General features: G+C 39.9%; 1 protein-coding gene across 6 annotated transcripts in view; it reads right to left on the bottom strand.

Moving 5' to 3' along the window:
* The window catches only part of CATSPERE (catsper channel auxiliary subunit epsilon), a 168,353-nt gene that overhangs the window by 38,311 nt on the left and 113,281 nt on the right, over window positions 1–16,761 (bottom strand). For all 6 annotated transcript variants that reach the window (XM_058430493.1, XM_058430489.1, XM_032136925.2 and 3 more), the window contains 4 exons: window positions 13,390–13,442; window positions 10,164–10,214; window positions 8,449–8,482; window positions 8,299–8,378 (listed from right to left, as the gene is read on the bottom strand). In XM_058430493.1, coding sequence (XP_058286476.1) covers window positions 8,299–8,378; window positions 8,449–8,482; window positions 10,164–10,214; window positions 13,390–13,442 — 218 coding nt within the window. The remainder of the gene's footprint in view (window positions 1–8,298; window positions 8,379–8,448; window positions 8,483–10,163; window positions 10,215–13,389; window positions 13,443–16,761) is intronic.

Here is a 16,761-nt window from a genome sequence, read left to right as displayed (position 1 = left end):
GACTACTCTCCCACCCCACCCTCTCCCCTCCCCCACTTGTCCTCTCATCTGCCCCTTGACCTCGTAGAGATTTCCAGTTCCCCCATTCCTCCTTCCTTCCCCTTCCTCTTCTCCTTCCCCTTCTCCCCTTCTTCTCCTTTTCTCTCCTTCCTTCCTTCTTTCCTTCCTTCCATTTCACTCTGTTGCCCAGGCTAGTGTGGAGTGGTGCGATCTTGGCACACTGCAACCTCTGCCTCCTGGGTTCAAGCGATTCTCCTGCTTCAGGCTCCCGAGTAGCTGGGATTACAGGCGCCCACCACCACGCCCGGCTAATTTCTGTGTTTTTAGTAGAGACGGGGTTTCACCATGTTGGCCAGGCTGGTTTCGAACTCTTGACCTCAAGTGATCCGCCCACCTTGGCCTCCCGAAGTGCTGGGATTACAGGTGGAGCCACCGTGCCCGGCCCTCCCTGCTTTTTCACACGGCATTTCTCTCCTACATTCTCTTCGTTCCCTACTCAGCCCAGTCTCATGGCTAATTATCTGACCCCCAGTTATATTTATCCTATTTTTGCTGGTGAGAAATCTGTCAGTCTAGGTGACATTCCATTGTAGGTAATCTGTATTATTTATATGACAGCGTATGTGATTTTCCCTTTTTCTTTGCTGTTTTATGGCTTCGTTCTGAGGTATCTGAGACTTTATGCCAATCCTCAACCTTATAACTTGGGCCTTAAATTCTGAAAAGTTTTCATATTTTATTTCTTTTCATTGAATGTTGCCTCTTTTTTCAATGCATTTTCTGTAATTTCCCCTTCTGGAAAAAATTATTAAGCACATGTTGAAATTTGTCGTTCTGCTGAAATTGTTTCTTATCCTCTTTTTTATTTATCTATTTACCTATTTGTATTGCATCCTGGTTAATTTCCACATCTCTCTTTTTTCAGTAATTCTCTCTTCACCTATATCTGATCTGGTTTGTAATTATGTCTAAAATTTTGAATTTATGACTACATTTTCGTGTCTAGAATTTCAAATTTTTAAAAATATGCCTACTTTCTTTTCATAGTTATATTATTTCTATTTTATTTTTCCTCTTTATTCATTTTGAACATTTTCTATATTGTTCAGATTGTTCTGTTATTCTTAAGCATTTGTTTTGTGTGCTCATTTTCAACTTATTTTATCTGCTGACTCGCCCTCATGGGGGGAGTCCATTTCCTTACATGTTTGTAAATTTAGATGATTGATTCTTTGATGGTGGTGACTTTTCCAGTGAGAATCCTCTGTCTCTGGATTTGCTTTTCCAGTTGCCTTTGTTTCAAGGGGTTTGCTTAGGGGTTTCAAGGCTACTTGATAATTTTTAGCTTCATTTTGCATATGGCACTTTCTGTGACCAAACTCTATTCCTATTAGGTGTAAGTTCAGATCCATAGGAGGCCTGAGGTGAACATTTTGGTGGACATCTCCCATTCTTATAGGAGGTATGTTTTTGCCTACAAATTCATGTAGGTTACAACCTTCCTTGTGATTGACCTGGGCATTAAGCAGAGTTTTCTAGTCTCTCTCTTTCTCTCTCTCTCTCTCTTTTTTTAGACTAGGTAGCTCTTAATATATCCTGAATTTGTGAAAGAGCCTCTTGGCCTGACAGGAGCTTGAAAACCCAGCTTCCAATTTCTAGTTCCATTATCCTGGGCCAGTACCCCTGGATCGCATAGGTAGGCTGAAGAGCGTTGCTCTAACTTTCAGTTCTCTCTTCACTTCTGAGAGTGCGCCTTCTTTCTTTCAAGCTTAGTTATGTACAAAGTATTTTTGTTATGTTTTATCCAGGATGACGTGTCTATCACGGGTAGGGAGTGACTCAACTTAGCTCAGTCTGCTATATTACTATAATCAGAATGACTCATTTCTAACCTTCCTTTTTTTATCCTCAAACTGTAAACATGCTCATCTGTCTTCCTCTTTAAAAAAATCCAGGTCATATTTTGTGTTTTTCTCTATAGGTAAATTCCTGTCTCTTTCTTCTATTTTCCAGCCCAAAGCTGAAAAACTGTAGACTACATTTTGCCTCTACTTGTAAACTTCTCATTGATTTTGCAAACCCCCTACAGTCTGGCTTCTCTTCTCACCGTTGCGTAGAAACTACTCTTACTTGAGGAAGGGTAAGGAAGCCACTCGCTGCATCTGAGTGAGTGTGGTGAAGCTTAATGGGAGGAAGGTAACAGAGGCAGAAAATCAAATAGAACGTTGGAAGTCATTGTAAGGGCTTGGCTTTTACTCCATGAAAAGGATTTCGAACTTCAGAGCAATGTGCTTTGACTTTGTTTTCAAGGTTTTACTCTTGCTGCTATATGGAGGCAAGAGTGGGAACAGAGAGAGCAACAAAAAGGCTATTGTAATAATCTGGTCAGTGGTGATGGCTTGGGTCAGTGTAACAGCAGGCATTGACAAATAAATAGACCCAACAGGCTTTGTTAATGGATTGGATGTAGGGTATATGAGAGAGGGAGGAGTCAGGGAGATTCCAAAGTTTTGGCCAGATCAACAAGAAGGATGGAGTTGCTATCACTTAAAATGAGGAAGGCTGCTGGTGGAGCAGGTTTTGAGGGGAAGATCAGGAGTTCAGTTTTGGACAGGTTACTTTTGATATATCTATTGACATCTAAGTGTAAAAGTGATATATGTATTTAGCATCTCAGTGGATGTGTCAGTCTGGGGTTCAGGAACTGTATCTGATTACATTTTATACACCACCTTGCAGTTAGATTTGAGCCATGGCAATAGGTTCTGGATAATGGGATGTGGGTGGAAACCACCTCTAGTTCTGAGCCTTTAAAACATCCCATACAATCCTCCAGTCTTTTTCCCAGACACAGTGGCAAACTAGGAGAGACCATGTCTAGATGATGTAGTTCTATTTATCAGATTATGACATGGAGAGGTAGGCACTGGGATTTTAGGGTTTATTTGTTACTGCAGCATAGCCTAAGCATACTTGACAGATGTAAGGGGAGATGGTCAGGCTGTAGATGCAGTGTTGGGATATATCAATATATTGAGACATCTTGGCCCATGCAACTGGATGATGACATTCAGAGAGAAAGTTGAGGTGGGGAAAAGAAAAGAAATCCCTGAGCCTCCGGGCATTCTAACACTAAGAGGTCAGGGAGAGAGAGAGCCGGGTGTCAAGCTTCTGAGCGGGAACCTTTGTAGTGCGAGCGACAAAAGAGAGAATTAAATATGGGTGATGTTGAACAAAGCAAAAATATTTTTGTTTAGAAGTGTGTCCAGTGCCACACCGTGGAAAAGGGAGGCAAGCACAAGACTGGGCCCCATCTCCATGGTCTCTGTGGGTGGAAGACAGGTGAGGTGGCTGGATTCTCGTACACAGACACCAAGAAGAACAAAGGCACCATCTACGGAAGTAGCAATTGGAGAATCCTAAGAAGTACATCCCTGGAACAAAAATGATCTCCATTGGTGCTAAAAGGAAGGCAGAAAGAATTGGTCACTGCCTTATTTACTTACAAACCAGAATTGTCTCATGATTTTATGTGTACTGTAGTGTAATTGATCTAATATACCAGAGTTCAGGTCATGTATGACTGGCAGAATATTTTTGTTGGACAGCCCTGATAAGTAAGACTGGCTTCTAGTTAAATGAATATGATTAGTTTTTTTGAATTTTGACAGTAATTCGGACTCAGTAAATGCTGTCCCTGTTTCCTCTTCTAAAGATATGACTGGACTTGATGAGTAACGTTCAACTTTTCACAAAGACGAGAACGCCATCCCCAAACCTATTGGAGACTGGTTTTTAATTTAGATGTGTATAACTAGTTAAATGAATATATTTTAATACTGGAAAAATTCTTGCACTGTCTCAGAACCAAGCAAGACTCACCTGTTTTTTAAATTTGTGTTCATTTGCCTGTGAAAGGCAAGGGCTGAAGATAAGAACGCAATGTTTATGTTTTTGGTCTTAACTCTGCCAATCTAATTAGAATTCCCTGTATCTAAAATGCTGCCTTTTACTTATTGCAGGGCATTTTAATGGTTTATGTGTAATATCAAATAAAAACACTTCTCACACTTATAGATGACACTTGTCACCTTTTAAAAGTCAGTGTGACAAGAAATAGTAGCAAGTTAAACTTTACTTTCAGACTCTTGACTAAGTCGGACTAAGTTTTAACTTAGGATTGTCATTAAACAGCTATTCAAAAACACTAAACTGTAGAATTACTATGTATGTGTGATTGGCAATGGTGCTTTGCCAACTTGTTAAAGGGATTAAAGTAGAGGAGCTATATACAAAATTATAAATTATAGGTGATCGTAAGACTTAAGAAAATTAAAAACAAAATCCCAGATCATGAAAAAAAAAAAAAAGAAAGAAATCAGGGAGGAACTAAGTAATTAAGGGGGTGCTACCAGCAAGGAAGCAGGAAAAATAGGAGAATGAGCTATCCTGGAAGCCAGATGAAGAAAATATTTCAAGTAGGAGTAAATGATTAACCGTGTCAATTCTTGTTAATGAGATCAAGGAAGGTGGGACCTGAACATTGACCATCGGTTTAGCCGAATGGAGGTCATTGATCATGCTGGCTGCCAGCGCCAATAGAGTGGTGAGCACAAAAACCAGGCTGAGGGCGATTTGGGAGAGAATGGGAGAAGAGCTGACGACAGTGACCATAGAAGCTGAAGGGCTAGTAGGGTCAAGAGACGGTTTTTTTGTGATTGTGTTTGTTGATTTTGTTTTGCTTTGTTTTTTGGTGGGAGAAAGGCCTGTATATTTGTAGGATGAGTCAGTAGAGAGGGAAAGGTTGATGGTGCAGGAGAAAGAGGAGGGCAATTTCAGTAGCAATGTTCTTGACTGGGAAAACCCATGGGGATCTAGCTTACAAATGGAGAGACAGTCCTTAGACAGATGCATAGACAGTTCATCTATAGTGACAGGAAGGCAGACAAGAGTTCCTGGTACAGTTGCTTGAGAATGGACAGATATGGTGGTAGAAGTTTGTGGAGGATCCCTTCTAACTAATGTCACCTTTGAGTCATTCATGTTCCTCATTCTCTTTCCCTCACCACTCACATCTATCAATTATCAAGCCCTGCCTATTACAATCACTCATTTTCTTTTTTTTTTTTTTAATTTTACTTTAGGTTCTGGGATACATGTGCAGAACATGCAGGTTTGTTACATAGGTATACATGTGCTATGGTGGTTTGCTGCACCTATCAAGCCATCATCTAGGTTTTAAGCCCCGCATGCATTAGGTATTTGTCCTAATGCTCTCCCTCCCCTTGCCCCCCACCCTCTGACAGGCCCCAGTGTGTATAATCACTAATTTTCTTATACAGGATTCTTCTTCTTTGTCCTTGTTGCTATTTCAGTCATCTGTTTTTCTCTTCCTAGTGATGCAGGTGAACCCCACACTTGGGGCTCAGCTTGGGAGGTTTTTTGGCTTCACTCAGGAAAGAATTCAAGATTGAGCTGACAGTGAAAGCAAGTTCATTAGAGTGAAGCATACAGCAGAATGGATGCTCTGTAGACGGAGCAGGGCTATCCCATAGGCAGAGTAGCACTCATGGATTGCTGGTTAGCTATGTTTATACCTATTCCTAAATATATGCTAAATAAGGGGAGGGCTATTCAATAATTTTCTAGAAGGGGGGGGCAGAGACTTTCTGGAACCATATAAGAAAACTTCTGAGTTATTGTCATGGCATTTGTACTGTCATGGTGCCAGTGGGAATGTCTTATGCAAATGTATTATAATTCCAAGTGCTAGCTGGTTTTGGCCAGTTTCTTGGCTACATCCTGTTTTGATCGGCAGGGTTGTGAAAACAAGTCCTGCTGATCTCCTACCTCACCAGGACTACCAATACAGTTGACTAGCTGGTATCCCTACTTAGATTTGTTTTTCTGGAATTCATCCTCTACCCCTCTCCCAGAGAGAACTAGCTAAAGCAAATTTTTTTTTTTTGAGATGGAGTCTCGCTCTGTCGCCCAGGCTAGAGTGCAGTGGCACCATCTCGGCTCACTGCAAGCTCTGCCTCCCGGGTTCATGCCATTCTCCTGCCTCAGCCTCCCCAGTAGCTGAGACTACAGGCACCCGCCACCACACCTGGCTAATTTTTTGTATTTTTAGTAGAGACAGGGTTTCACTGTGTTAGCCAGGATGGTCTCGATCTCCTGACCTCGTGATCTGCCCACCTCGGCCTCCCAAAGTGCTGGGATTACAGGCATGAGCCACTGCGCCCAGCCTAAAGCAAATATTTGATCATGCCACTCCACTGTAAGACTTGATAGAAGGCCTTCCATGGTGTGGAATCCACCTAGCTAACTTCCCGGCCTCTTCTCCTGAGACTTCATGACTAATTTTTGCTTCAAAAATATCATACCATTTGAACTATAAATTTTCTTCCTTCAACTATCTGTTTTACTTGAAAGACTTACCCAGCAGAATTCAACATTACTCTCCCCACTTCTCTCCTTCCCTCCTCTGCCTCTAGCAAAATATTCATTATCCTTAAGACTCAGTGACTCAGCTCAAATGCAAGTCTTCTGGAACATTTCCCAGAGCCCCACTCTCTTTATAGCTGGGTTGGAATCTTTTGAGTTTCAATACTATCCACCCACACTGCTCCATTCTGTCATTACACTCAGCATATCTGTGCATATGTTTATCTGCTCTATCAGACTCTTCTGCTTTTGAGGGTGGAAATCCTGTCACTTATCTTCCCATTTCCAGGGACTAGCACAGTCCTTGGTGTAAAGTAGGTGTTTAGCGATGATGAACTGAAGAGTGCACTTCTCTGAGAGGGAAGATTAAGATTTTTTAAACTTGGTGGGTTAAGCATTACATAAACAAACACGAAAACACACATACACTAGGCCTCTGATAGGGAAAGCAGTGCTTCAGGTGCCCAGGAAAAGCAGTGGCATGATTGGGTGTCTAGAAGAAAATCAAAACTAAGAAAGCAAGCAGATTAGCCGGATAGCATGGAGAGCTCTGACAGATGGACTGCTGGAGTATGGTTTAAGATGGAAAGGGCACATGGTAGAGTCTTAGAAGTGCCATGGGTGAGGGGTAGGGGCCAGACCATGCTGGCAGAGGCCTGCAGGATCCCAGTGGGATAGGTTCTGGTAGTTTCTGATTCATTACTTCTATACCTACCCACCCTGAGAGATCTCAGCTGTCTGCAGCCTAAGAGGTCCCCCAAAGCTGAAAGCCTTGACTAAGAACATTTTGTTGATGTTTTAGACATAGGAATTTTACTTCCAGCAATCTACCCTAACAGCGTACCTGCACTAGTGACCAAACATGTACATGAATGGATATTCACTATTATTTATTTACAATAGCAAAAAATTTAGAAATATGAGTCATTTACCTCATATTTTTTCTATATTTTAAATTTTGTAAGAAACTGTATAACTTTTATAATAATAAACCAAGAATAAAAGAATAAAGTCAGACAGGAAAGCGAACAAATACAAAATCACTTGGAAAAGGCTTCCTAATAGCATTTCATTCATATTTTTATTACGAAATATTATTCGTTTTTGTTTTTTGAGACAAGGTCTCACTCTGTTGCCCAGGCTGGAGTGCAGTGGTGCAATCTTGGCTCACTGCATCCTCTACCTCCTGGGCTCAAGTGATCCTCCCCTCTCAGCTTTCTGAGTAGCTGGGACCACAGGCACACGCCACCACGCCTGGCTAATTATTTTAATTTTTGTAATGAGAGGGTCTTGCTATGTTGTCTATGCTGATCTCGATCTCCTGGGCTCAGGCCATCCTCTGCCTCAGCCTCCCAAAGCACTGGAATTACAGGTGTGGGCCACCGTGCCTGGCTGAAATATTGTTTATAAGAATTGATTTAGGGATAATATTTTTGAAATGCCCTCAATGTACTTGTCGGCAATCTAGTTTCTTTCCTTATAAGCTTTCATTTATTATTGGCTTGTGGAAAGAGAAGTTACATCACCTGGGGAAGGTAGTTCCTACCAAATAGGCAGGGGTGCTGGTAGGAGCCTGGGGAGAGATTCAGAGGGGATAAAGCAAGGGCTTCCCTGAGAGGCAGGCTCTCAGCTCTCTTACCCATTGAAATTTCAGCTGCCAAACAGTAATGTCCCTCAACATGCAGGGACCATCACAGCCCAGCTTTGTATAGCTAGTACTGAAAACTAAGTCTCGCATATATTGAGTAGAGTCAAAAATATGTGTTAGATGCATGATCAATTAGTCTTGTTTTCATGCTTTTAGTTTGAAACTTTCAATATAAGTTAAAATGTTGATGAGAATATACTTACAGTTGAACCACAGGTTGAAACTTTTCTTTGAAGTCAAGCCTTAGAGGGCAGCCATATTCTTCCCAAATATACCTTACTCTCTAGAAAAGGAAAAATACTTTAGTGATTTTATATATTTGGTCCATTGACAAAATTTTATAGTTTTCTTACCAAGTTTTTAGATGGTTGATGCCTCAGATATGACCTGTAAAAAAGACATTCCTCATTATTTATTTCTCTTTCCTCTTTTCAAACTTAAAAACGAAACCCATGACTTTGTTTAGGTAAGGAGGTACACAAAGGTCAAACAGAGAAATAGAATTATGAAATATTGAGTGCTTACTATGTTTCAGGCACTTTCCACATGTATATCCACACATATTAACACGGTCTTACAACAACTAAGGTGTGAATTGCTGTCCTCTCTTTGTAGATCTGTTACTATTCTCAGAAATTGTGTGAAACTCGTTCAAGGCTACAGACCTTGCTTTACTACTGAGCAGGAGGTGTGACAATAAAGCCCATGTTCGTTGTGCTATTCCAATGCAGTTCTTCCCAGAATATTAACAGATGAAAGAATAAGATACTTCAGAGTCAGTAACAATAGATGTGTATTTTAAAACTTCAGATGTTTCCTAATTTAGATTTCTCACGAGAGTGGAATGCTTCACGTTCATGAACTCAAGGACTTCTTCCTTCAAAATCACCTCCCCCACATTCCCTGTCTTCTCAGTCCTCACACTCGAATCACTGTTTCCAGCCACATGTTCCATATATGTTACCACGTTGCAGGGGACAGACTCAGGAAACTCCCATCACAGTGACAGAGTCTATTTCATATTCTTGCCTTTCAGGCGCAGCTGCCACCTAGACACTAAAAGGTGGTGTCCTCATCAACTATTAAACATTTTCTTCTCATCCTTGTATTTCACCAACGGCTTTCACTAAGCATTGCAACCTGGAGTATGTAGGCTGGGCCACTCTCCACCCTGCCTTAATTAATGAAATCACTTAAAGAATATGCCTGCTGGTTAAACATTCTTTCATTTATTTTAATTAATAAATTAGACTACTTATTTTAAATAATAATTTCTAATTAGAATTCGAAAATTTCACAGCTTTTCAAAGATGCTTGTAAATATTTCAGAGGCTGTGGACTTCTATATTTTGACAGTCTAATAAATATTTAACATTTTAAAACGAAGATCTTTATCTTACAAAGGTAAAAGTCAGATTTTATTTAGTTATATCTTTAATACATCACATTATTAAAAATAAATATGCATACAATTAAATATAAAATCTAGAAAAACTTCAGTTAGTAGAATATTTGATGTCAGGACTTTCCGAGTAAATATATTACTTCTAACTAGCTGAACTACAGTCTTGTAGAATTTAAGCCACCATGCCCGGCTAGTTTTTTGTATTTTTAGTAGAAATGGGGTTTCGCCACGTTGGCCAGGCTGGTCTTGAACTCTTGACCTCAGGTGATCCACCTGCCTTGGCCTCCCAAAGTGCTGAGATTACAGGTGTGAGCCACTGCACCTGGTTTCAGTCATGTAGAATTTGAGAAAAATTATGTAAGGAAAAAAAATTCTTGTATGTCTTCCTTAAATTACAGGGAGCAATATGAGATTTGAGACTACATATATGTAAATTATGCTTGCTTTGCTTATCCAATTAAATTGAAGGGGGAGGACTGACTGTTGTATGTTTCAGGAAAGTTAATTATACTATCTACACATTTTGCTTAATGCTAAAACTGACTGCACAGTGTCAAGCCGAACACATGGATGCTAATAATAATCCACTGAATAAGTACTGATTATAAAGCATTGGTACTACGTTAATATAAAACTCAGTGCTTATGTTAAAAAATTTCTTACTTTTCAATCACGTATGAAAAATCATGGTGATGACATCCTTTTTTACTAAATCTACAAAAAACAAAACATAATGAAGTTGTAATATCATTTCTTAAATATTTGCACAAACATTTAATCATTTAACTTAGTGATTCTCAAACTGGAGAGTGTCACAGACTCATCATTTACTGATTAGAATCTCTGGTTAACGTGTGGCCTTAGCATTTCTGTTTTTAAAACATCAGTTTCATAAATGTTTCAGGAGATACCAGAATTTGAAATCTACTGATTTATCTCTTATATTTGACACACGCTTATTAAAAATTTATAGCAGATGCAGGGCTTGGGGAGAGGTTGCTCAAAAGATAGACAATTTCAATTAGATAGGAGGAGTAAGTTCCAGAGATCTATTGTACAACATAGTGACTTTAGTTCATGATATATTGTATTCTTGAAAAACGCAAAGAGAGTAGATGTGAAGTGTTTTCTCACCACCAAAATGATAACTATTTGAAGTAAGACATATGTCAACTAGCTAGATTCAGTCATTCCACAATGTATTTTAAAACATCATGTGGTACATGCTAAATACATACAATTTTATCTGTCAAATCAGAACAAAAACCAAAAACCTCCCCAACACAGAAAGAAACAAGAGTTGGCAAGGAAGCAGAGAAATTGGGACCCATATATATTGCTGGTGATAATGTAAAACAGTGCAGCTGCTGTGGAAAACAGCTTGGAGGTTCCTTAACAAGTTAAACATAGGATTACCATACAACCTAGCAATTCCACTCCTAGGTACATACCCACAATAATTCAAAACAGGTGTTCAAACAAACACTTGTACACAAATATTCATAGCTGCACTATTCACAAAAGCCAGAAGGTAGAAACATCCCAAATATCCATGAACTGCTGGATGGATAAACAAAATGTGGTATGTCCATTCAATGGAATATTACTCAGCCGTAAAAGGGAAGGAAGGACTAATACATGCCTGTTGAACCTCAAAAGCAGACTAAGTGAATGCAGCTGGACACAAAAGGTCATATGTTGTAGGATTCCATTTATGTGAAATATTCAGAGCAGGCAAATCCATAGAGATTATGCTTTTGAGACAGCAGATTATGGTTGCCAGGGGCTGGGGGAAAGGGAGAATGGGAAATGACTGCTAATTGGGTAAAGAGTTTCCTTTTGGGGTGACAAAAATATTGTGGAACTACATAGTGGTGCTAGCTGTACAATATCGTGAACTGGACTCAGAATTAAGTCCAGTACTTAATTACATTGAATTGTATACTTTAGAATGGTAAATTTATATTATGTGAATTTCATCACACTTTTTAAAAAGCTGCCGTGGTAAAACATGCACATGCACACACAAAAATAAAAACTCATAGAAAATCTATCAAAATGAAAACAGACTTCTTTGGACTGTTTTATTAGATGTAAACTTCTTTTAAACACAAGATTTCTAGTTGCTACTATTGTGCAGGTAAGGACTTATTTTAAGGATTAACATAATTTCTAGTTAGGGTTCATAAGACAGAAGGCTATAATGATCGTTGTAATTATAGGAGTTTTTAGTTAGGTAAATTATTCATCTGACCATTTTAGCTGGCTGCTTCCAGTGGAACTTAGAAAGAACCCTTGTCACCACCATTTTTAGATAGATATTGGAAGTCTAGACCATCTCTCACCCTAAACCCAAATTGGACCCCAAGAGTTGACAACTCTCCTTCATTGACAAGTCCCTGGCTCTCCAAAAGTATCTTGGACCCCATGCTATTCCAGGTCTCCCTTGGTGACTGTAAAATCCATAGGCCCACTGCAACCTGAGCCCAAGATATTAGAGTTTTTAGGGTTCCAGGAAAGTGGGTCATTGACTAAGAGGCCCAGAATAAGGTCCTAAAATCCGTGTTTTCAAAACATGTTCTCCAAGTGATTCTGATGAATAACTGAGCTTGATAGTTATTATTTGGACCCTTCTAGAAACAGACTGCTTCAAGCTGCTTTCCATCTCACTTTAGAAGGAAATCGGGCCTGAGAAGGAATTCCGCATGCAGTGGTACTGGGAATTGATTTTGGTAACATGTTTACACCAGTTATTCTCAAACGTTAGTGCCCCTTGCAATCTCCTGGAAATTTTGTGAAAATGCAGATTTTGATTCCACAGGTGTGGGATGAGGCCTGAGAATCTACATTTCTAACAAGTTCTCAGGTGATGCCAGTGTTGGTCCATAGGCCATACTCTAAGGAGCAAAGATGTAAATCATCCCTGAAATAGGAATGATACCGGCTATATAAATCAACTAGCCTTTTTGCATTTCCTGGGAAAGGAATTACCGGTGCAAAGATGTTAGGAAATGCAAATTTAGGAAATGCTGAATGAGATGCAAATACTTAATTATCAATCCAGCAACTGATTATTACAACTCAGTAATAATTAAAAGATTATTAGAATGACAGAGGAGTAGACATTTGTTTTGGATGTTAGCAAGTAATTTCATAAATACTCAGATAAGAGTCAATGTTCCCCCACTCTCAGTCCCACTCCTAACTGAAGGAAAGGAATCACAATACATTTCTGTCTCTGTTATACATTTAGCCTCAGCTAAACAGATTTGTGTATGCTGCCTCTGATTTTCTCCCATGTAGAAGAAAGCGAGCTATGGTGAATGGAAGACACAGAGTCCAACGTGCTTCATCATGAACCATAGTAGAACAGAGAAAATTCACATGTTAGGATTCTTTGGGGCAATCACTGTGGTTCTGCTAGGCTTGTTCTAAGAAATTTCCCATAGAAAATTGTGCAGAAAACTGAGGCTTCTCTGATATGGGTGTAAGCAGTTCTCTGATGGAAATGAAATTATAACTGGTTTGAGAAGGATGGAAAACAGCTAAGTGTTTCTCCCTCCTATTTTTCTGGGAATAAGCCATAGACTGAAGAGTTGAGAGAGGCAACCGTGAAGGATAGAGACTGGCTTATTAAAAGGGAAGGTGGAGAAAAAATGTTAGTAATAGAGAAAGAGGCTAATTCTTTTTATTTTTAGTATGATTCAAATGTAGTATTTAACTTGACCAAAGTTTAAACCAATTGAATCTAGGCATGAACATCAATTCAGTTTTGGATTTCACTGTGGATGTGTCAGTCATTAGGCTATTATCACTAGTAGTTATCACTTAGTTTACCATTTGTTTTAAAACTTAAAGAGTAACACAGGTCAAATGGAAATATACTTACCCTTTAATTGCAATGAATTTTTTATCATCACAGCCAACAGCTATTTGGAATACCTAAAATGAAGTAACTTAGGTAGTGAGTTCAGCAGTTCTGATTCATATGATCTAAAATATTATGACAGCTAAAACCAATTGCATTTTAGATTTAAAATAATAACTTGTAAAATGTAGGGTTCTCTTATACTACTGCTCTGCACTGTTTTCTTCCTCTTTCCTTGATCACATTTTTTTTCTTTGCTTCCTTTTGTCTTTACTGCTCAGGAGTCCCAAAAGTTGGGTCTCTCCTTTCTTACATTTGTGTCTCAGGAAATTGATCCAAATTCATCCTTTTTTTTTTTTTTTTTTTTTTTTGAGATGAAGTCTTGTTCTGTCACTCAGGCTGGAGTGCAGTGGTGCGATCTCAGCTCACTGCAACTTCCGCCACCTGAGTTCAAGCGATTTTCCTGCCTCAGCCTCCCAAGTAGCTGGGATTATAGGCATGCACCACCATGCCCAGCTAATTTTGTATTTTTAGTAGAGACAGGGTTTCACCATGTTGGTCAGGCTGGTCTCAAATTCCTGACCTCGTGTGATCCACCTGCCTCTGCCTCCCAAAGCGCTGGGATTACAGGTGGGAGCCACCACACCTGGCTCGAACTCATCTTTTACCTGTTTCTCTACAACCATGGCTATCAACTTCCTACTTCCAGTTTGTACCTCTGACTCAGCTGGCAGGTTTCTATAATCTATCCAGCTACTAATCTGACTTGCTGTTTTCACTTCTGTAAACTAGTAATTTCTCAGGGTACTGAGCATCACGTGAAATAGCATCTTACTATTGTTATTCCTCCTTTAAGCAGCAATACTCTATTCAAAGGAGCACTGGCCACAGACTAATTATTAACTATTAAACCACTGTCCTCATTTTATGGATATTTATTCTAAACATTACTCGTAATTGCTTTTTTAAAGAAATGCACGTACGTGCTTTGTTTGAAAACAAATGACCTGTGGATCCTATAGCTTTGTTAACACAGCCCATGCTTCTCTGTAGGTCAACTTTGGAATACAGTGGAGAAAGGCAAGTGTAAAATCAAACAATGGCATTGTATAGACAGGCTGTTCCATGATGTCTTGTTGCATGGGCTGGAAATGCCCAAGAAGGGCATTTGATATGGAAAAGGCTAACTCTCAACCAAATAAAATCCCGTTAGAATCTGATGCAATAAGTATATTGCATCTATCCCCAAATGTACCTCTACCGTTAGTAGCAATTTTTACCTTCTCTTTTTAACAGATTCAATACTTTTGCAGTAAGAACAGGGTAGAATGAATATTACACACAAAAATTAAAATAGAATTTCATGGAACTTTGCTAAGAAGATAGGTTATATCTGGTAGGTGGAATGCATTATATCTAAAGATGAGACTATTAGCTTCATTAAATCTCAGTTATTAGGAAAATGAACTGTTGCAAAATATCTTACCCTGCTTGTAATGCTTAGATACATGTTGCTTAAAAATAATATACAGGTTCCATGGAACTAAAATACAATTAATTACTATACAGATATTAAAGGAAGGCTTACAGAGATAGTGAAAGTTAAAAATAAAGTGGACGAATGCTTTAGCTTTATTTATAAGAACTGTCAATTTTCCAGGCAGAATCATGGCTTCTCGTAACCAGGGTCCTGGTTCTCCCTCCGCTGGAATACCTACTTCCATTTCCACCTGGCTCCAGGACCCCTGCCCTTCCAGCAGGCTGTCTCAGTAGGGTCTACACACTTGCATTCTGCCTTATGCATGTTGTTGGATATTGCACATTTCCACAAAGCAAATCTGGAAAAACTCTAATACTCCCTACCCTATAAGAAGGACTTGGGGGTCAGGAGGGTGGGGATAGAAGAATGATGTCCAGCCAAGTTTGGTGGCCTTAAAGAGTTGACCCTGCTAAACCAAGACCTTTTAGTCTTCATTTCAAAGGCCTGCTTCACAGTGGGAGTTCATATTTTATTTCCTGGACCACTTAATTTCATGCACAGGGCCTGATTTGTTCTCCCAACCACTCTACCCACAGTCCTCACCAGCCACCATCATTAAATCTTTGCTTTCCTGATCAGAATCACTGGCCTGCCCTTTATCTTTACTAAATTATCTATATAAGGGTTGACAAAGGTTCTCAAATCTATCATAGTCAGGACCCACCATCACTTGATGATCTCATTTGCAATATTTCTTCTCTTCCTTGTCCTAGTTGAAGAAAATCACCCCAAGCCTCAGGATCAACAACCATGGCTAGGATTAAAAATGTGAGTTAACCTGTAGGTGGATATTGAAAAGGAGTTGCAGGTATAGTGTGGGGAGCACAAATAACCCTGTTTCCTAGAGTACCCACTGCTGCAGGGCTGACACACATTCCCCAGAACTGGACACCTAATTAGAGAGATTCTGGCATATAGCCTAAATGACAACATTTCTCCTCAGTGCAGAGACGGAGCCAGACAGCTCCTGCCTTAACCAAGAGTCGGACATAGTGTATTTCTTCTAACCAGACAGATTAACTGACCTGGGACAGGGATTCTAAAGGCCCTCAACACCAATGCTGTTAGATAATGCACTGCACAAAGTTGTAGTCACCCCTCCCAGGGAAAATTCATCTCGGAAGGATTTACTAAGGCCCTCTAGGGGCTGGCCTACATTTCTGCATTTCCAGTTCTTGGTGCATGGTTAAGAAGTGAGATGCAGCCTTGTTGGAGCTGCCAGTTCTGTTTGCTGCTCTGCTGCAGGCTCTGAACACTAAATGACAAAGACAACAGGCTCCTATTCAAATAGTGCAGTCCGTGTCCCTTCGGTCCAGCAGGTTTAGCAAGGGCCTAACTTCACCCAGTGGGATAAGTCTGTAGGCCATGGTTCTGTGTATACACAGAGCTGGGTCCTATGTCTCTACAATATTTATCTGGGAGGCTGATGGCTTGCTAAGCCACGAGTATGGGAGCACAAGGAAGGGACTTGTGGTTGAAGGCATACTTCGCAGTTGTGTACATGTTTGGATTTCCTTGGCTGACTAGAGGACCTGCCTCTACAAAGCCACATTTCCTGTTGCCTGAAAGGGCTGCTGCATCTTTCCTCATTCTATTTCAGTGGGTAGGTCAGGATGAACTACCTGCAGTGGGCACAGAGGATGGCTAGATTTGTCCTGTCCTTGTCTGCAGGGTACCAAAGAGGAAACAGAAGGAAGAAACCAGTATATTAGATAATTACTATGTAATAGGCATTGTTTTGGGTACTTTACATGAATAATCTCATTTAATACTCTCAACAACCCCGTAAGATAGACGGTACATTTTCCCTTTTACAAATGAGGCAGCTGAGGCTCAGAGTAAGTAGCCTACCC

This window comes from Hylobates moloch, unplaced genomic scaffold (assembly GCF_009828535.3).
Source record: "Hylobates moloch isolate HMO894 unplaced genomic scaffold, HMol_V3 SCAFFOLD_18, whole genome shotgun sequence".
In the NCBI taxonomy this organism is placed as follows: Eukaryota; Metazoa; Chordata; class Mammalia; order Primates; family Hylobatidae; genus Hylobates; species Hylobates moloch.
This window is presented reverse-complemented; position numbering and strand designations above follow the sequence as displayed.